This window comes from Pelecanus crispus, chromosome 21 (assembly GCF_030463565.1).
Source record: "Pelecanus crispus isolate bPelCri1 chromosome 21, bPelCri1.pri, whole genome shotgun sequence".
Taxonomy (NCBI): Eukaryota; Metazoa; Chordata; class Aves; order Pelecaniformes; family Pelecanidae; genus Pelecanus; species Pelecanus crispus.
In genome coordinates this window covers 6,471,665-6,491,531 of record NC_134663.1, presented here as the reverse complement: position 1 = coordinate 6,491,531, position 19,867 = coordinate 6,471,665, and the positions used below count along the sequence as shown (strand labels likewise).

At 59.9% G+C, this 19,867-nt stretch overlaps 3 protein-coding genes across 7 annotated transcripts; 2 read left to right on the top strand and 1 right to left on the bottom strand.

Annotated features, from left to right (window-relative positions):
- Positions 1–1,391: 1,391 nt before the first annotated feature.
- Positions 1,392–4,411, top strand: IL1B (interleukin 1 beta). The gene is made up of 6 exons (XM_075724112.1): positions 1,392–1,432; positions 3,260–3,308; positions 3,390–3,579; positions 3,687–3,857; positions 3,967–4,112; positions 4,199–4,411. The coding sequence occupies exons 1-6, from the start codon at positions 1,392–1,394 to the stop codon at positions 4,409–4,411; spliced, it is 810 nt and encodes a 269-aa protein (XP_075580227.1).
- Positions 4,412–5,894: 1,483 nt separating this feature from the next.
- CKAP2L (cytoskeleton associated protein 2 like) lies at positions 5,895–13,663 on the top strand. Of its 4 annotated transcripts, XM_075724062.1 has the most exons (9): positions 5,895–5,922; positions 7,184–7,250; positions 8,884–8,950; positions 9,308–10,443; positions 10,889–11,081; positions 11,779–11,934; positions 12,472–12,535; positions 12,856–13,003; positions 13,100–13,663. In XM_075724062.1, exons 1-9 carry the CDS (start codon positions 5,895–5,897, stop codon positions 13,341–13,343), a joined length of 2,103 nt encoding a protein of 700 aa, XP_075580177.1. In that variant the 3' UTR covers positions 13,344–13,663. The 4 variants fall into 4 exon arrangements, with proteins under 4 accessions (XP_075580177.1, XP_009480186.2, XP_075580179.1 ...); XM_009481911.2 differs by lacking the exon at positions 5,895–5,922 and having other exon boundaries at positions 6,697–7,250; XM_075724064.1 differs by lacking the exons at positions 5,895–5,922; positions 12,856–13,003; positions 13,100–13,663 and having other exon boundaries at positions 6,697–7,250; positions 12,365–12,494.
- Positions 13,664–14,785: 1,122 nt separating this feature from the next.
- LOC142595546 (cytosolic purine 5'-nucleotidase-like) lies at positions 14,786–18,762 on the bottom strand. Of its 2 annotated transcripts, none has more exons than XM_075724081.1 (18): positions 18,674–18,762; positions 18,109–18,182; positions 17,903–18,020; positions 17,728–17,823; positions 17,548–17,639; positions 17,374–17,431; positions 17,165–17,258; positions 16,999–17,052; positions 16,809–16,892; positions 16,618–16,659; positions 16,430–16,540; positions 16,218–16,284; positions 15,969–16,139; positions 15,718–15,769; positions 15,569–15,629; positions 15,272–15,448; positions 15,026–15,127; positions 14,786–14,913 (listed from the first exon to the last, which is right to left on the bottom strand). In XM_075724081.1, the coding sequence occupies exons 1-18, from the start codon at positions 18,760–18,762 to the stop codon at positions 14,860–14,862; spliced, it is 1,596 nt and encodes a 531-aa protein (XP_075580196.1). In that variant the 3' UTR covers positions 14,786–14,859. The 2 variants fall into 2 exon arrangements, with proteins under 2 accessions (XP_075580196.1, XP_075580197.1); XM_075724082.1 differs by having other exon boundaries at positions 16,430–16,537.
- Positions 18,763–19,867: the final 1,105 nt, after the last annotated feature.

The following is a 19,867-nucleotide window of genomic DNA, read 5'->3' as shown; positions in this document are numbered from 1 at the left end:
AGGGAAAAGCAATGGATGTCATCTACTTGGACTTCTGTAAAGCCTTCGGCACAGTCCCCCACAACTTCCTTCTCTCTAAATTGGGGAGATATGGGTTTGATGGGTGGACTGTTCAGTGGATGTGGAATTGGCTGGATGGCCACAGACTCCCGAGAGCAGTGGTCAATGGCTCGATGTCCACATGGAGACCGGTGACAAGTGGGGTCCCTCAGGGGTCTGCACTGGGACCGGTGCTGTTTAACATCTTCATCAATGACATAGAGGGATCGAGTGCACCCTCGGCAAGTTTGCCGATGACACCAAGCTGAGTGGTGCAGCTGACACACCAGAAGGACAAGATGTCACCCAGAGGGACCTGGACAAGCTGGAGAGGTGGGCCTGTGTGACCCTCATGAGGTTCAACAAGGCCAAGTGCAAGGTCCTGCACCTGGGACGGGGCAACCCCCGCTATCAGCACAGGCTGGGGGATGAGGGGATGGAGAGCAGCCCTGCCAAGAAGGACTTGGGGGTGCTGGGGGGTGAAAAGCTGGACATGAGCCGGCAATGTGCACTGGCAGCACTGTATCCTGGGCTGCATCGCCCGCAGCGTGGGCAGCGGGGCGAGGGAGGGGATTCTGCCCCTCCGCTCTGCTGAGACCCCCGCTGCAGCCCTGCGCCCAGCTCTGGCCCTCAGCACAAGGACACGGAGCTGCTGGAGCGGGGCCAGGGGAGGCCACAGAAATGCCCCGAGGGCCGGAGCCCCTCTGCTGCGGGGCCAGGCTGGGGGGGCTGGGGGTGCTCAGCCTGGAGAGGAGGGGGCTGCGGGGAGACCTGAGTGCGGCCTGGCAGTGCTGACAGGGGCTACAGGAAAGATGGGGACAGACTTTGTAGCAAGGCCTGTTGTGACAGGACGAGGAATAATGGTTTTAACTAAAGAAGAATAGATTTAGACTGGATATAAGGAAGAAATGTTTCACAGTGAGGGTGGTGAGGCACTGGCACAGGTTGCCCAGAGGCGGTGGAGGCCCCATCCCTGGGAACATCCCAGGCCAGGCTGGACGGGGCTGTGAGCACCCTGGGCTGGTTAAAGCTGTCCCTGGCACTGCAGGGGCTGGGCTGGGTGGGCTCTGAAGGGCCCTGCCCACCCAAAGCACTCTGTGATTCTCTGCCCCGTGCACGGCCCCACAGCACTGCTCGGGGCCAGCCAACCCCCGGCCTGGGCAGAGGAACTGGGGTTGCAAAGGGTGGAAATCCCGCTGTGACGGCAGTTCCTTCCAGCAGCTCTTGAAAACCCGCCGCGTCGGCACCAGGCTCAGAGAGCGCCCAGGCGACGCTGCACGCAGGACAGGCAGCCGCGGCACTCGACAGGTACCGGCAGGTCTCTACCCAGGCTTTTGCAGTCAGCGGCAGAGATGGCATTCGTCCCCAATTTGGACACGCTGGAGAGCGTCAGGTAAGCATGGCTGTGCCGGAGGCGATATTGGGGACTGTCACGAACACAGATTTGTGAATCCTGCTATGTTCATTTGTCGTTTTTCTAAATCAGCTATGCCTTTAGAAATTCCGTCTCATGCCGCAGCAGAAATTGGGTATTGTGGTATGTTAGCAACTTTGGAATTAGGGAGTGCAGGGGCTGCACAGAGTAAACGCACTGTAACCTCCCGATCTTTATCCGGGTTAGGATTAATATTTGAACCAAAGCACCACATCCCACCGTCTGGGAGACGCCAGGTTCAGCCATTCAAAACATCAAAGCCCCAAATATTTTCATTATGATTTTTCACTGCAAAGTGGGTAGACAACATGTGTTTTTTGCCCGGGAGGCATAAATTAACCTTTGCAGTTTGACAAATAGCACTTGCTGCGTTCACTCCAGTAATTTTAACTCTTTGCCGTCGGGGTCGTATACTCAGCTTCTCAGCATCTTCTTGTGTCAATATTGAAAATTGTGCTCCCGTGTCTATTAGGAGTTTTAGTAATTTTAATTTTATTAATTGCGTTTTTAAATAATCAGTGATACTACTTGCCATCCTGCCGACTTTGCCAATTTGTCGCAAACGCAGATTTGTGAATCCTGCTGACTATGTTAATTTGTCGTGAATGAGTGACTTTACACAGTTTGATTTAGTAGTAGTTTAAAATTTACTTGTGGCAAGTCGCAGGATTTGGCTGTGGTATTTTAATAGCACTCAGTCATCAGTGATTAACAAAGTGATTAGACAAAATTGATCAAAACAGCGACTTAGTTAAAGATTCGAGGATGGCAAGGTTCGCTCTATTACTACATGGAAGAAGCGTACAAAATTAAGTTACGCTGAGTTGCAATGATTCACAGAGAGATCGTGGATGCAGGGGATAAGGGGGACCCTCCCGTTGAGTCACGAGGTTCAGAAACTTTCTAAACTCCTTTTCAGACAGGAGCCTAGGTGCGGCTGGGTCCAATCTTAGTCTCAGACTTGGTCAACGGTTTATGTGAATAAGAATAATATATATGTATATACCTAGCAGCAGTGTAAGACTCACTTTGTAATTAAATCATATATCTACAGACTGCTTAAACTGATTCACACATGCATACACACACAGACATGAATATATATATATTTATATACATATATATATAAAGGTATATCTGCTACAAATCCCCCTCGAGTTCAGTGAAATACTCACATCGAATGTCTTGGCATTTCTCAACGGGCAAGGGTGGAGCCTCGAGGAGCAAAGGGTTTCAGCCCAGGCTCCACCGTCGCTCTTCAGCAATGGACCTCCGATTTTAGCAAACTTTCAGAGCTTGCTGGCTCTGAGAGGCGTCCCGCTCAGAGCGAGGTGCTGGCGCAGCCCGCCGCAGTCCAGGAGAGCTCCAAGGGCCTCACTTAGGACTGCTGTTTATAGGATCGTGAGATGATTGGCTTTAGTCATTGTAAATCTCCATCTGAGCCACGATCTGGGTCAGTAATTGCTGGAATTCTGGTAATAATGATACCGCTCTGTTTCAAGGCTGTCAGGGTAGCTGATTGTTCTCGCTCCCCTCGTTAGCCATAATATGGAGTTTCTAATAAAGATAGGACCGCTCTCCGCGTCAGCCATGTAGGAGTGTCTGGTACAATTAAGGGGTGCCTAACTGACCAGCTCACTACACCAGGCCGCGGTCTGGCAGGAATTCCTGAAATCATAAAGTGGTCAAAGAAAGAAAAGCGGGGGGAGATGCACCACCACAGGGACGCGATGCCGCCCTGGTGCCGTGGTGGCCCTGGCTTCACTATCTCCCTTTGCATTTCAGCCTGAATGAGGAGACGTTTTATGGCCCTGACTGCGTCTGCCCACAGAAGGTAACACTGGGGCGGTGGGGACGAGGAGACCCCCATGATGGGGAAGCCGGGCTCTCACCCCATGTCCCTTTTCCTCCCCAGAAACCCCACCTGGACTCGGAGGTGACATCGCCTGGGGTGGGCATCCAGGTGATGGTGACCAACCAACACCCTGTCAGGATCTTTCGCCGGGCCGCCGTCCTTGTGGTGGCCATGACCAAGCTCCTGAAGCGGCCAGCGCACAGGGACTTTGCTGACAGTGACCTTGGGGACTTCCTGGATAATATTTTCGGTATGGGGGGGTGGTGTCAGGGGTGTCACCCCAGCCGGGGGATGCTGTTGGGGATGCTCTTGAACCCGGGAGCATCAGCATCCTCCTGACCATCTCCCTTCCCGCAGATCCCGTCTCCTTCCAGCAGATTGAGAGCAGCTACGCCGGGGCACCTGTCTACCGCTACACCCGCTCCCAGTCCTTCGACATCCTCGACATTGACCAAAAGTGCTTTGTGCTGGAGTCGCCCACCCAGCTGGTGGCCCTGCACCTGCAGGGACCCTCTGCGGGGCGGAAAGGTGAGGGGATACAGTCCTGACCCAATGTTCCTGTCCCCGACCCCAGGAGCACCTGGGAGCCAGCCCGCAGCCCTGGGACCACCTGTTAACCCATCCCTTCTCTCTGCAGTGAAGCTCAACATTGCTCTGTACCGTACCCGGTCATCACAGGGTGGCCCGGGGACTGGGCGGATGCCGGTGGCATTGGGCATCAAGGGCTACCAACTCTACATGTCATGTGTGATGAGCGGCACCAAGCCCGTGCTGCAGCTGGAGGTGAGTGGGGGGTCCTGCCGGGTCCGTCCCCCATGGGGCTGGGGGCTCCATCCCACCCTGAACCGCATTTCTTCCCCTGGTTGTAGGAAGCTGACATCAGGAGGGACATCGAGAGCGTGGAGCTGACCCGCTTCATCTTCTACCGCCTGGACAGCCCAAATGAAGGGACCACCCGCTTCGAGTCAGCCGCCTTCCCCGGCTGGTTCATCTGCACCTCCCTGCAGCCTCGCCAGCCCGTCGGCATCACCAACCAGCCCGATCAGGTCAACATCGCCACCTACGAGCTGAGCAGTCGCTGAGGAGCCCCCGTGCCCAACCCAACCCAACCGGCAGTTGCCGGTTTTAAGGCTGTATGTACCGAGTACAAACACCCCAGCTGAGACCGCTGTCCTCCCCATCTATTTCAGGTGAAATAGCAGCTCTGGGCCCCGTGGGCCCAAGTCACCCCAATTTATACTTATATTTATATTTATCATGTCTGTCCAGTGCTTTTATACTTATTTATTGTGTTCACCCCTTGCTTTTAACTTATATATATTTCATTAGAAATATTGTGAGATTTTATTGGGAATGGAAATATTTGTTGGTGATGGAGGTGGAAATAAAAGGTTTCCCAGGATGGCGTTGCTCGGCTCGTTGCTCTCACAGGGGTTAAATGATGTGGGGGTGGTTTATGGATGGGAAAATCCCGCTGTTTCAGCTGCTTTTGGGGGCTCTCCAGGCCTGGGTGGAAAGCCCGGGGAGTGCTGGGGCAACCCTACAGCCCACGGGCCACCCCACAGCTGAGGGGCCACCCTGCCTTGGCTGGCCCCATGCAGGACCCTCGGCCACCCCGTCCCCACGCCCACCCCGCAGCCAGGGGGGCGGCTGGAGAGGGCGTCCCGCTGGTGGGGGTCACCGGGGCTGCCACCTCTGCCCCAGCCGCCGCCACCACCCACCACTGAGGCATGGCGTGGTGGGCCGTAGCATGGCGTGACATTGTGCAGTGTGGCCTGGCATACCACAGCATGGCGTGGCGTGGTCTGGCGTGGCATGGCATAGCGGGGCGTGGCATGGCATGGTGCGGCATATGGCCTGATGTGTCATGCCATGATATGGCGTGGCATGATGTGGCCTGGCATGGTGCGGCATATGGCCTGATGTGTCATGCCATGATATGGCATGGCATGATGTGGCCTGGCATGGTGCGGCATATGGCCTGATGTGTCATGCCATGATATGGCATGGCATGATCTGGCATGGCATGGCATGGCATGGTCTGGCATAGCCTGATGTGGCATTGCATGACACGGCGTGGTGTGGCCTGGCATGGCAAGGCATGCTTGGCACGGTCTGGCAGGGCGTGGCAGGGCATGGAATGGCGTGGCATGGCGTGGCATGGCGTGGCATGGCGTGGAATGGCGTGGAATGGCATGCCGTGTCATGTCCTGCCGTGCCACTCCAGCCCGTGCAATGCCTCCCCGCCGCACGCTGATTGACAGAAGGCGGGACTAATTGACGGGGCAGCCGCTGGCGCCCCGCCCCCGCCCCGCCCCCGCCCCCGCCCCGCCCCCGCCCCGCCCCCGCCCCGCCCCCGGCGCCCAGCGTTTAGGGCTGCCGGAGGGGACGCGTTGTCACCGCCCCCCCTGCCGCCTCTAGCCAATCACGGCTCTCCTGTCCCACCGGCTCCGCAGGTTTCGCGCTCTCCATTGGGCAGTTTGAAGAAGACGGTGGCCAATGAGCGCGGCGCGGCCGTTGGCGGCGGCGGGTGGGCCGTTGGCCGGGCTGAGGCGAGCGGCCGGCATGGAGCGGGCACGGGCGGCCGCGCAGGGTGCGGGGCCGGGGGTGCCCTCGGGCCGGGCGGGTGAGGCCAGGGGGTGCTGGGGGTGCGGGCGCTGCGGGGGCCCCGCGGGGCCGGTGCGTGTGGGGAGAGCGGGGGGCTGGGGGCCCTGCGGGGGGGGGAGATGGGGCTGATATGGGACCGGGAGTCTCCGGGGGGGCTGCGGGTGATCGGAGGACCCTGTGGGGCAGGGACATGGCAGACCCTCGGGGTAGGGGGGGCCGCCCCACCGGGTGCGGGCTGGGAGCGATCTGTGGGGACCCTGAGGTGATGGAGGTGGTCGCGAGTGCCCCGTGCAATGCGGGGTGCTGGGCTGGGGGTGATCCGAGGTAGGCTTGGGTGGACTTGGGGTGTCGGTGGGCCCGCCTTGGGGGGCGGCATGGGGGTGCAGGGGCGGACTGAGTGGCTGCTGGGACTTTGGGAGGCACATCGGAGTGGTTTGCGGGGTGAGGGTGTTGGGTTCCCATGGAGCGGATGCATTGATGTGGTTTGGGAGGGCAGGCAGGCAGTGTGGAGGGGTTTGGGGTGTGCCTTGGAGTGCTGGGGAGACTGGGGGCACCCAGGGGTACTGTGGTGCTCTTGGGGCTCTGTGGAAGCCTTGGGGTGCAATGTCAAGGGAAGGGGGTGCCTTGGGGAGCAGATGGCTGGCGGAGAGGGGGACTGAGGTGCCCTCAGAGCTCTGGGCGTGTGGGCTATCAGATGAGGGTGGGACAGCTTTAGGGACAGGGGCAAGGCCCTGGGGACGGTGTGATGCTGGACCCCAGCCAGGCTGGGCCATCCCTGCCATAAGATGTCCCAGTACCACAGCCCTCAGCCACACTGGGGCTGTCAGAGGTATCCCCTGCCCCTGCTGTTGAGATGCTCCTCGCTTTTCCCACCTGCCTGTGTTAGCAGAGGGCTTGGCCGCAGCAGGGTACAGGCTAATGGGATACATAGCTGAAGCAGTGTCATCGGCAGCATCTCCCCTTTCCTTCAGCAAATTGACTAAGCCCCACACAACTGAGGTTTTGAGCAGCATCGTGCCATGAGTGGTTGGAGAGCTCTGTTCTTTATGTGCCGATGAGCCTCTGGGCAATATCATGTGTGTGGAAGTGCTCTGGGAATTTCTGGGAACAGCATTGCCAGGCTTGGGTGGGGAGCGTGGGGGACCTGCACGGTAATGCTGTGAATGTAAAAGAAATCCATTCTTACTGGTGCTCCAAATACCGAGGTTGTGGTGCGTGCGCTGCATTTTCCTACCATCTCTTTGCAGAAGAGCAGAGAAGACGGCTCCAGGCGTACCAAGCAGCCAAAGAAAAGCTGAAATGCCTGAGTGCAAAGTAAGTCAGGAGGATGTTGGGCTTGGACTAGATGATCTGTAAAGGTCCCTTCCAACCCAAATTGCTTGGTGATTCTCTGAGGTAAAGCTGACTTCCCAGCTTGCCAGTGTCTGCCTTCTCTCTGCAGCGATTCACTAGCGTACAGAGAATTGCCTCCTCCCAGCGCCTCGCTGTCAAGGCAGCGACCAGGGACAGCACTTGCCCCCGCAGCACCCCGGCAGTACTCTGCGGAGTTACTGGCAGCAGGAGAAAAGGGATGGTTTGAGTGTTGATGTTTCCTGCTGGTTGATATTGTCTCTTCTGGGTATTTTCTGAGTCTCCGTGAAACTTTCTCATCTTAGCTCTTGGGTCTGACAGAACAGCCCTTTTTGCCAACAACTCAGCTTTGTGACCGGATCTTGAAGAAAGGGTGGTTCAGGTCTCACTGCTGCATTTTAATGGCAGCTTTCAGTGGCCTGCTGGGATAGGTTAATATTAGGAAGGGGCATTTTCAGTGCATTTAAAAGGAAATAGATACAACCACCTGTTAAATGAGTTACCCAGCTCTGGGACCCCTTCACTGCCTTGCTCGGTTCCTCTGGAGCCAGGCTGCGTGCAGATACGCTGCTGTGAGCGCAGCGGCTGCTTGCAGGCTGCAGGTAGCAAGGCACCTTTCTGCAAAGCTTTTGATTGAAACTGCTGATGCACTTGGCAAACCTGAATACTTGAAAGACTCCCCATTGCAGTGAGTATTTCTCATGATATTGTAGTGCAAAGGAAGCCATAAAACTTCTCTGTGGGGAGAAGGTAAAGGGAAGCAGAACCAGAGACCAGAAAGAGCAAACCAGTCCCTGGTGCCAGGCTCTGGAAAACACCACTAATATAATAGAAACAGGAGAGAAGATTCATGATCTTTCTTTACGGCACAGTACACCACTTGTATAGAATAGAGGACAATACTCTAACTCTCTGGGCCTCTTCCATTACAGAAAAATATCTGCACAGGCATTAATCTTCCCTAACGGCTGAGCTGCTAGCTTCAGAGCAGAGGGGTGGTAGAACCCCGCAGCTGGTTGCTGTCAGAGGGCTCCAATTCAGGAGGGAGGAGGAGGAGGACAGGATGGGGGAGCTGACAGCCGGGGCTGCTGCCCCACCTCCCTGCTTTGCTGCCAGTGCCTGGGCAGCCGAGTGGCTCATGAATCAGCCGCTGCAGCGCTGCGGCTTGCCGTGGCAGAGGCCAATACGCTGTGAGACACCGCTGTGACCTGCAGCACAGCAGCAGACTTGGATGCACCTCAGCTGCCTGTGGCACGCGGGGCAAGTCGGACGCCAGCCACGGGCAGCAGCCTTGGGAGCCTCCAAACCCATTGCGCTCTCCTGCCTGCCAGGCCCCTCTGCTGCAGGAACCATTTTGGTTACTTTTGTTGTCAGTGGAAGCCGTAAGTTTTGTGACAACCTTGGCTGTCCGTGTTTTGTGTTGCTTTTCTGTTGCCACACAAAAGAAAAAGAATTAGTATTACCTGGTACTTCCTTGACAGCTTTTCGATTTCCTTCTCATAAGCTCCTGTGACTGAGACACCCAGCAGTTTTTTAGATATTTAACCTTTTCTGCAACAGCTATTAAAAAACTGATATCTTGTTTGACTTCCTGCAGACCCTTTCTGAAGGACCAGACAAATCGCCTGAATCGACCCTTAGAATCAGTTTCTAAACTAGAACATGTAAGTAGAAAACTTTTGAGTCTAGCTTTGTATTTCATGCTTGAAGCAAGCCTGGGCAGAACAGGGTACCCAAATCAGGGTTGTGAGTTCCTGACTCTAATGGGGTGCAGTCAACAGATTGCTAAATAGCTGGCAATGAGTCAACTAATTATTTTTCAGAGGAACTTAGTGTGGGGGGACTCATCCTCTGTCTATGCGCTGGTGGGTGTTGTGTTTTAGTCCTCTGGATGACTGCTTTGTCACCACAGGCCTTCACGTGGACGTCCCCTGGGCTAGCAAGGCTGGGGCAGGAGCGAGCTGTCAGGGTCTGACCAAGCTGAGCTCTCCTCAGGGCTGAGGTTCGCTTTGTCTCTCCAGGTCAACAGGAACAAGAAGGATGTTGTCAGAAACGTGGTGAAGGGTGCTCAGAGGGATGGCAAGCTTGGTGCCAAATCCACACAGCACGCTGGCCATGTTGCTCAGCAGAAGTCTTCAAATACATCCCAGAGAGCAGCGGTGGTGCGTTCAGAGCAGCTGAGGAAGAGTGCAAAGCTTCCTGTGGGGCTCATGCCAAGCATGAGCCACTCTACACAGCCCAGAGGGAGGCTCCCAACTTCAAACTCTGGTCACCTAAATCCAGAAAGGAGCAAGAAGCCTGCACAGGAGACTGTCACTGCTGTAGCACCTCAGACTGGAAGTGACCACCCCCCTCCTGGGGCACCTTGCTCCCTAAATGAGGGCCTGCAGGACAGGCTGGTCTGCAACAAAGAAAACATCCAAGCACAACCCTCTACGCACCCTGTGCTGAACAGAGTTTTTCAGTCTGATGGAAACAGTCTTGGGAACAAGAGAGTCTTGGCTCACAGGCAAAGCTCAGCCACAATGTCAAGAACCATCACGGGCCCAAAGGACAGAATTAATAGCCGCCAGCCTAAGGAAGAGCCAATTCAGGATAAATTCAGGAAAACCCTGCCAGGCTCAAAGAGCACGTCTCAAAAACCAAGTGTCAAAACTCATCCGTTGCAGCCCCCTCGGTTACTTACTGGTTCTACTAATTTGCTACATAAAAAACCAGGGGCAAACCAGGAAAAAACTAATGTGCCAAGGCAACCCATGGGAAAGCCACTCGGCGTGCTTCCAGGGGGAGGTCTTAAGCACCACAGTAGACCTTCACAACTGAAAAGATCTCCCACAAAGCCTCCGGCCTCTAGCAGGCCCCAGGGGACCACAAACCTCAAATCCAGCCTGAAACCGGGTGGCACGGTGCAATGGCAAAGGCCCGTGGCTAAAAGGGAGGTGGATAGGAAGGATGTAAACGTGGTGCCTCCCAGACACACGGCAGCATCCCGAGTGACAGTCCCCTGGAACCAGCCTCGCAGCATACATGGCTCCAAAACTCAAGCAATTGAGAGCGATTTTACGAGTAGGAGAGATAGGCTTAAACCAGAGCTGTCAAAGGCAAGTGGAGTACAGGCTAGGCGTGTTCCCAGGACCCCATCCGCTGCGGATCGTAAGTAAGTAGCAGCTTTGGACGCCCCTGTCCTCACCTTCAGAGGACAGCAGAGTTTAAAGTGTTTGTTTGACTGGGTGAACCAGCGCCAACTTGTTGAAAACAGGGTCCAAAGTCCCCTTATCAGTGAACACCTGTTTGGAGATTGATGCACCAGAAAAGAGGAGGGTGGGGATGAGATTTGGTGGTACCCTGGGTTCCTCCCCTACCGATTCAGCGAGTGGGAGGAGAGCGTGCAGCTGCTCTCCTGTTTTATCTTCGAGGCACACTTAAACTTGAGAGGGTTTTCCTTTCCCGGCCTACAGCTCAGATGCATTTTTAGGATAGATGTACTGGTTCTTCCTGAGCAGCTGAAGTTGGCTAGAGGCAAATTCCAAGGGAAAACAGTAGCCTGGCAAGTGCTGGCAGTCTGCTGGGGTGGTAACAGTGATCCCTTGGTCCTTTGACAGGAAACAGCTGGAAGAGTGGTTGGCGTCCAAAGGCAAGACATACAAGCGGCCGCCTATGACGCTGCTTCAGAAACAGACAGTGAAGCTGTCCTGGAGAAATGTCAAGGAAAAAGAGAAGCAGGAGAAACCAGAGCAGCTCTGCCTGGAGAATGTCAACAACATATTAATTGAGTGCCTGAAGCTCGTTGAGGAGGTGGGAACAGGAAAGGAGCTGCTTGAATGGGCTCCTCCTGGAGCACCCCAGGAGATGAGGGCCACGTCCTCCCAACAGCACAGAGGGGTTTGGAGCAAGCGTTCTTGCTTGGCTGCAGTTGTCGGAGGGGTAACAAAAGTAAAAGTCCTTGTGGAGTTACAGATAGGCCGAAGGCATGTGAGATGCACTAATGGGGAAAACAGTGATACCCAAAGGCATGTGAGACACGCTAACGGGGAAAATGGAGCGATACCCAGTCACGGGGCTTGCGTGTTATTGCCGGAGTCCTGGTACCTGACAGTGCAGTCTGCAGCAGTAATTTCTGCAGCAGCAGCCCTGGCTGATTGAGCCAGCTTGAGGTACGTCCCTGGTGGACCTCACAGCTGCTGTGAAGTATCTGGGAATGCCGAGCGCTAGCGCTGTTCTGGGGTTTAGTGGCTCCATTAGTGCCAGCACTGAAGAGTCTGTCTCTTGACATCCCTCTGACATATGAGTCTCATTTTACTAAGGGGAAAATAGAGGCAGGAAAGCTATTACCTCTCCATGGTCACGTAGGAGACTTGCAAAAAACAGCCTCTTCAGAGACTCCTTTTCCTAGAGACCACTGGGAGAGCAGTTTCGTGCTGACAGCTCCCCCAGTGCACCTCGCTGGCCCTTGCAGTTGACGCCTTTCTCCGGGACCTTGCCCTTCTTGTAGGGTGTCCAGGCAGAGGAGCTCTCTGCAGTGCTGTCCCACGTGCCCCACGCAGAGAAATTTGCAAAGTTCTGGATCTGCAAAGCGAAACTCCTCGCCCGGAGTGGCCCTTTTGATGTGACGGGGTTATACAAAGCAGCAGTCTGCGCTGGTGCTGTGGTGAGTGAGGCGCGCTTCTCTTCCGTAGCTCCCTGTGTTCCCTGCCTCTGTGCCAGCAGATTTCCTCGAGATCCAGGGGTCAGATTTTGGGATAAGTTTAGCAGCACTGGTCACTGGTGAAAAAGCCCTTTAGAGCTGCCGGTCCTGTTTTGCCCCATAGAAAAACCTTCAGCTTTAATCAGCCGAGCAGGCAGGGCCATGCAGGCACGAATGGGGCCAGGGGGAGGACGGGGAGGACACGCATCCTGCGCCGTGTCAGCACTGTAGCTGGAAGCAGTGGGACGGCAGTTCTGTGCTGGTCTGGGTGGCGTAACTGCGGCACCTGGTGGGATTTACCCGCGCAGGGTGGACGCCTGCCCAGCCGTGCCTGTGTGCCGGCAGATCTCGCTTGCAGAAGGTAAATTCTGCAGCCTTTTGCCACTGTCTCCAGCACAGGGTGTCACGATGCAGCAAAAGCCTTTTCTGCTATTCAGTTGCAACTCCGGTCTCCGTTCCTGAGTCAGGCCTGCCATGACCCACGTTCTGCTTTTTCTGCAGCCGCTCCAGGAGCTCAGAGAAGTTGTCCTTGATATTTTGAAGGCTGCAGACCAAACATCAGAAGGTAACATGTGCATGTGGGGGTGGCTGGCAGGCTGGGGTTCCCTGCTGCTGGAGGCAGGGAAGCAGCATGGTTTGCAGTCTGTCCCAGCAGCCTGTGTCCCTGTTGACATTGATGGAGACCGAGTGTGGTGAAAGTCTGGAATCCTGATCTCAAAAATGGGGCAGGATTCCTCTGCCAGGGCTGGGCACGGTCCCGGCCCATCATGCTTCCATAGGAAGGTGCCCTCGCCTGTGTCCGGAGCGCTGCGGTGTTGTAATCCCTCCCCGGCCGCTGCTCTCTGCCCTCTCTGCAACCACACTGCCCTTCTCCTCTCCTGTCAGGGGAAAAGGCTGAGCAGCCCATTCCTTGGGACCCTACAACACCTTGCCCGAGTGAGAGGCAGCATGTGGTGGCGACTCCCTGCCCAACAGGGCGGTCCCTGACCAGCCTGCCCGTCTCAGTCAAGTTACAGGTTACGTCTGCAACCAGGTAAGGCTGAGCTGCATGCTCCTGGCAGCAAGCACCCTCTGCCTGTGCCAGCACTCCTCTGCAGGATTTACCTAAAGGCTCTTGTCCTCCCCGCAGAGGAGAGGAGTTGCTGGAAGGCCAGAAGATTAAATTCCTGACGCCAGTGCGGCGCTCGCTGCGGATAGAGCGGGCTGGGAGCCACTACCCAGTGATACTGAAGGACCATGACCCTGTGGTGTCATCCCTCAGTGAAATCCTGGATGCTGAGGAGGAGACTCAGTTCTTCTTCCGGAAAAACAAGGCTTTGCCAGAGGTGGAGGAGCTGGAGGGTTTGAGTTTGTATCCCCCAGAGTGCTGCTGAGGGATTCCTGGCGGGGCACAGGCTGCTTGTTCCCCCATGCTGCCTTGCATGCACTCCACTGACTGGTCTCGTTGCCCCTCGGATGTAAATATGTAGGGGTAGCACATAATAAGCCTGTTTCAAATATATAAGCAGTATTTTAAATATATTAAAAACTTGTAGCAGAGATGCAGCGTGGCCTAGTGAGTAGTGTGCGAGGTCCGGGGTTGCAGACATGGGCTATGTCCCCTGGGGCTGCCCTTGGCTCCTCTGCTGTGACGCACGCCCCGATTTTCCTGCTGTAGAATGGTGTGAGTCAGACTCTGCAATGCTCCAGGCACCTTCTGGTGTTTTGGAAGCTATGTCCTGAGGGATTTGCTCCACAGCTGCGTTGTGCCCTACCTGGACAACATCCGGATGTTTCCCACCGAGAGGCATGCAGAGACCCTGTGTCTTGAGTCATGTGCGGCAGCACCAGCTACACCAGACTGACCAGGGGCCGGGGTGCCTGCGGGACCGCAGCAGCTTCTGCACAGGCCCCAAGGAGGCCGAAGGTGGCACGCGTGAGGGGCGCAGAGGTCCTCGGGGTTCAGCTGGCCTGGCTCCCAGCCCCCTGGGCATGGCTGGGGGTCCGGGACGGGGCAGCGAGGATGGCTGAGCCCTGTTAGTGCACTCGGGGCCCCTGCAGCAGCCCCCCTTCCCTCAGGGGCTGTCCTCGCACCCAGAGCAAGCATGGCACAGGACTGCTGGTGCAGGGCCGGCTGCGGGGGTTTGGCACGGTTTCTCTGCTGTGATAAGAGGAGTGAAGCGGAACGGCTGCCATGAAGGGTGGAGGGGAGCCCCCTCGTCACCTTCCTGTCCCAGCGAGCAGTGGTCCTGTCCTTATCCCACCCTTTTGCCTCCTCCTGACACAGCCACCACCAGCATTGGCTCAGCACCTTTATTGAGAAACCTCGATGCTGGAAGAAGTCCTAGAGCAGAATCTGGAAGTCCCGGCGTGGGTCTGGCTCCTGTCTGGGGAGCATGGCAGGCCCAGACCCCTCCTCCAGCGTGCAGGACGGTGCCTCCTCTGCCCAGGAGCTTGCACTTGTCCCAGCTGCTGGCCGAGGATTTGGGAATTGGCCTTTGCCCCCACCTCCCACACTTGTGGGCAAAGCAGTTTTCCTTTAAAATAGCCAATTTTATGTCTCTGCAGCACCCGGGGCCAGGCACTGGAGCTGGGGGGGCAGGAGCTGCTGGGACCACCGGCCTGTGCAAAGTGGGCTGCCAGTGATACCTGCTGCAGCCGCGCTGCTGGCTCTCCCGGGCGTCGGGCAGCTCCCGGCCAGCATCGAGCTGGCTGGGGGGCCATGAGTGAAGGTGGGGGCATCGGGCAGCCCGTGGGCTTGGCGGGGGGCCCTTCTCCTGGCGCTGTGTTGGGGAGAAGGGCACGGGTGCGCGGGGCGAGGCGTGACATGGGGCGTGGGCTGGGGCCACCGCGTGCCCTCCTGGGGGGCTGGCACCTGCCAGCTCAGCAGCCGTCGGCACTGGGGTGGGCTCAGGCTTCTCCGTCATCCTCCTCCCCGCTGGAGTCCTGGGGGACCCTAGCAACCTGAGATGGAGGTGGGGGGGCTCAGTGGGCACAGGACCCACCGGCATTGGGGTGCCGGCGCTGGGACTCCCATGCCTGTGGCCACCGTGTGCTTCTGTCCCCTGCCACCTACCTGCTGGCCAGGGTGGCCGTGCCGGGCCAGCCAGGGTGCCAGGGCTGTGCCTGCCTCCCCCGGGTCCAGGCGGCCGTGCTCCACTGTCGATTCGTGTGCCATCTGTGGCGGGGAGAAGGCTTGCAGAGAGGGGCCACATGAAACAGCCAAGGGGTTGGGTGCCCACCAAACACCCCTGCCAGCCCCATCGGCAGGGAGGGAAACTGAGGCACCGTGGGTGAGCAGGAGGGGCTGGGAGCTGCGTACCAGGACGGGGGGTGCCCGGAAGAGGTAGCTGAAGGGGTAGTATAGGAAGTTGATGAAGGAGGCGGCGTAGAGGTCTGCGTAACGCATCAGCTGGTTGGCGAAGAGTGTCTGGCGCGAACCGCAACGGAAGAGGCTGCCCATCTTCCCGTAGCACATGTCCATCTCGTGCGTGACTTTCTGCGGGCACAGGGGGACGGTCAGGGCACCCAACACCCCACCCCCGGGGTGTCCCCCATGGTGGGGATTGGAGCGGGGGGCTGAGCTGTGTGCCGGCTGGGACAGTGCCCCAGGCATCACCTGGATCCGACGCTTGATGGAGCTGATGTCCGGGCGCTCGCTGCTGCCGCTGTCCAAGTGCCTGGAGTGGGAGACACCCGGCTGGGGGCTCGCCTGGAGGGTCCCCCACAGGTGCCTGTACCCCCACCAAGTGCCCCCTGCCCACTCACTGGTACAGCTCTGCCAGGAAGAGGTCGAGGCTCCGCAGCTCCTCAAACAGCTCTGCAAGGGCAACAGGGCCAGCTCAGTGCAGCCAATGTCCCCAGTGCCCGGCACGACTGACGCAGGGCATTGGGGAACGTCCCACCGGGGCCAGTTTTGCCATCGAGGGGGGTAGGAGGTTCCAGGCCACCTCCCCCAGCGGGCCTCGGCCATGTCCCTGGCCGGGCAGGGTCCGTGTCCCTGGCCGGGCGCTGCTCACCGCTCTTCTCTGTCCAGACCTGCAGCTCACGGGCTAGCTCAGGCACCACCAGGAAGGTGCGCCAGCCCTGCCGCTTCTTGGACTTAAGGATATCCCCGAAGATGTGGTCCCCCATATAGAGGATGTCTTTGCCTTTCACGCCCAGCAGGTCACACACCACGTCCGAGGAGCCTGCAATGGCTGGATGTCAGGGCCATGGCGCGGGCACATCCCCCCCATGCTGCCTGCGGAGCCCGGCCGGGCGCTTACCGCCGGAGTAGACGGCGCAGTGCTGGAGCGGGCCAGTGTACGTCCCGATGCGCAGCTTCCCCGTGTCCTGCGGGACAAGAGGCCCCCAGGGTGGGGGTTACCCACGCTCATCCGACAGCAAATCCACCCTGACGTGCTCACAGGCGCCCCCGCGGTGCCCAGCTGGTGCCCACCGCCCCGAGTGGTCCCCATGGCAGGGGAGGGGTCCCCACCGTGTTGACTTGGCGCAGCACGGTGCCCTCGGCGAAGAAGAGCGGCTTGCGGGTGTCCACCACGATGAGGTCGAAATAGGATCGCCAGGGACGCTGCGGGGTCTCGGCCTGCTGGGTGTGGGGGTGGGGGTCAGCAAGGGGCTGCCGATGGCACCCTGCACCTCCCCCCCCAACAGGGACAGACTCACCTTGCTCCCATCGCTGAAGTCGAACAGGTAGGACATGATGGCCTGCAAGGACACCCGGCATCGCCACCACTGTCCCCGGGGAGGGCAGAGCCCCGCCTGCGCTTTGCCCCCCCCCCAGGCTCCCCAGGGCAGGCTGGAGCTGGGGGGAGGGGGGCGGGGCACAGACACAGACACCGACACCCCCTACTCACATCGGTGTAGTTGTAGTCGCTGTTGGTGGCCAGAAAGACCTTCCCCACCTCCTTCATGCGGCTCAACAGCAGCGGCACACGGGGCTGGAGAGGGCCAAGTCAGTGCAGCGGGGGGGGTCACGGGGACCCAGCCGAGGGGATGGGGGGGACGGGGTGGGGAGAGGCAGCCATGGAGGCTGCAGACACTCACATCCTTCACCACGTATTTCTCCAGGTTCTCCAGCGTCTTCTCCTTCAGGCAGCCCTGCATAGGGGACAGATGGGTCTGGCCAAAACCTCCCGGGGGGGGGGGAGCATCCCCAGCACTCTCAGCATTCCCCCCCGCCCCCCGCCAGCCCCCTGCCCACCACACCCACCGAGAGGTGGACGTGGTCCATGGCCTCGCGCACGTCCTGGAACATGCTGCGGAAGGACATGAAGAGGTTCCCATGCTTGTAGCCAGTGTCGCAGCTGCAATGGTTGGGCAAAGCGCGGGTAAGGGGGTGAAGACCGCACCCCCACCCCCCCCCCCCATCCCACCTCAGAGCCACCAGGTCCGAGCCCCCACCCACCAGCTCCCTCTTACTTGACATATCTGGAGCAGTTGGTGAAGAAGTCCACGAGACAGGCGTAGAGGTGGGCCTCTGCCGGAGAGGGGCTGTGAGAGGGGACGCAGGGGGCACAGGGGGAGCAGCACCCCATGATGGGGTGGGGGGACAGGGCGTGGGGTGTGTGTGGGGGGTGTGGGTGTCTCACTCACCTGTGAGGTTGAAGAGGGTGTTGAGGATATGGAAGCGCTTCATGTCGTCCCGCTGGATGAACTTGTTGGGGTAATAGTGGAGGATTTCGGCCCTGGGGAGGGAGCACAGAGCTGCACCCCACGCCAAGGGTACCCCCCCGTCCGCCCCCCCAGCCCCCGGGGTGGGGGTCCCAGACTCACCCCTTGAGGAAGCGGAAGCCGTGGGCGCAGACCAGCAGGTTCCCATGGGAATCCACCTTCAGCAGGTTCCCGTACAGGGCATCGAACACCAGCCCCCTGTGCCACACACCCTGTCAGCGGGTGGGGGTCCCACCGACACCCCCACCCTGTGCCCCCCACCCCCTCAAAAACTCACCGGGTGGGGAAGGTGGGGTCATACTTGTAGGCGAGGATCTCATGGGGGTACCCGATGGAGACGAGTTGCTCCAGCAGCAGGGCGAAGGCCAGCTCCTCGTAGTCGGGGGACTTGTACACTGGGGGGGGGCAGAGGGGCACTGTGGGCAGGAGCTGGGGGGTCCCCCCACCCTTCCTCAGCCTTCCCAACCCCCCAAAAGAACGCACTGGCCAAGGTGTAGTCCATGTCGAAGCCAAAGCACTTGATCTTCTCCAGCGCCAGGCTCCGGTTAACGAAGATCCTGGGGGCGACCGGAGGGGGGTTATGGGGTGGGGGGTGTCCAGGGCTGGGGCTGGCACAGCGGAGGGGATGGGGACCTGTCCCCACGTCCCCGGCCAGGGGGCTGGGGGGAGCTGCGCACCCGCCCCCGCCCAGGGGCCCCACAGCGAGTTATTGGAGCAGAAAAATGGGCTTTTGAGCTGGAAATGGAGCCAGGGGGTGGGGGGGTGCAGGGCAAGGAGCGGGATGGTGAGCCCCCTGTTTTGGCCTGCCCCCCCCCCGCTGTCTAAATGGGGGGGGGGGGTCCTCCCCAGGGCTTCTGCTCCCCTCTCACACTCCCCCAAGAGCCCTCCCCCGTACCTGCACCCCTGGGGTCCTTCCCCCAGGTCCCGCCCCCCCCCCAACTGCCCCCCCCAACCCCTTTCCCCGCAGCTCCAGGTCCTGCTGCCTCCGCTCGCCCCCCCGACCCCCCGCTCCTGCCCCCCATCCCCGGCCCGGCCCCCCCGGCCCCACCGGTGCTGGCAGTCCCTCCGCAGCGCCCGCGGGTCGCCCTGCCCCGGGCCCGGGGCCGCCGCCGGGCCCCGCTCCCCCTCGCTGCCCATCGCCGCTGCCTCCGGCCACCGCCTCCGGCCGCCGCCGCTTTAACGGGGCCCCGCGGGACCGCCCCGACCCGGCCCCCGGCACCGGCCCGGCCCCCCCCGGGAGCAACAGCCGGGACGGGACCGGGGCGCTGACCCCCAAAATGGGGCGGCGATCCCCCCATGCTCCCCCCCAATAGGGCAATGCGCCCCCGAATGGGGCAGTGCCTCCCCCCGTGCACCCCAAAATAGGGCAGTGCCCCCCCCCCCCCCCGCCCCCCCACGGGGCAGCGCCCCTCCACACACCCCCCAAGCGGGGCGGTGCCCCCCCCAAGGGGCTCCCCCCCCCCTCCCCGGACCGTGCCCCCCCGCGCTGCCCAAGCCGCCCCCCCCGGAGGAAGCCGCCTCCCACGGCCCCGGCCCCGACGGCGCCAGGAGCGGCCGCGGGCGCCCGGCCCGGCCCGGAGCCCCGGGGCCGGTATTTGCCCAGCGGGGCCGCTGGCAGCACGGAGCGACCGGTGGCGAATCATTAACCGGGGTCAAGGACCGGCCCCGCCGCCGCCCCGGCCCCCCCGATCTGGGGGGGCTGCACGGCACAGGGGCCCCGAGGGCCGGGAACAGGAGGGGGCACCCACGTCCCGCGGGACACAGCCCGGTCCCAGCAGGAAACGGCCCCAGCCCTGCAGCACCCAACCAGCGCACCCCCTTCCCCGGGGGGCACATCCCAAACCCCACGGCCGTGCCCCCAGCCCTGACCCCCGGCAGGGTTCAGCACCCCCAGTGTCCCCGCTGCCCCCCGCCCACCCCAGGGCCAGTCCCGGGTCCCACTGCAAGCGCCGGCCGCTCTTGCGACACCCGGGTGCCACCGCGCTGACGTGGGTGCCGAGCCTGGCCTTGACCAGGGCTGGGCCCCCGGGCCAGGAGAGCATCAGTGGGGCAGGGAGGGGACAGCTCCCAGCCCAGGGCTGGCAACAGCACCAGGAACCGCGTCCCCCCAGGTGTGGGGCCCTGATAGCCCCCGGGGCCAGGGCGCAGCGCTGGTCCCATGACCGTGGGGCACACATGCGGCTCTTATCAGCTGCCCCAGCCGCAGCTCGCGCCCAGGGCGTGGGTCCAAGGAGGGGCAGGG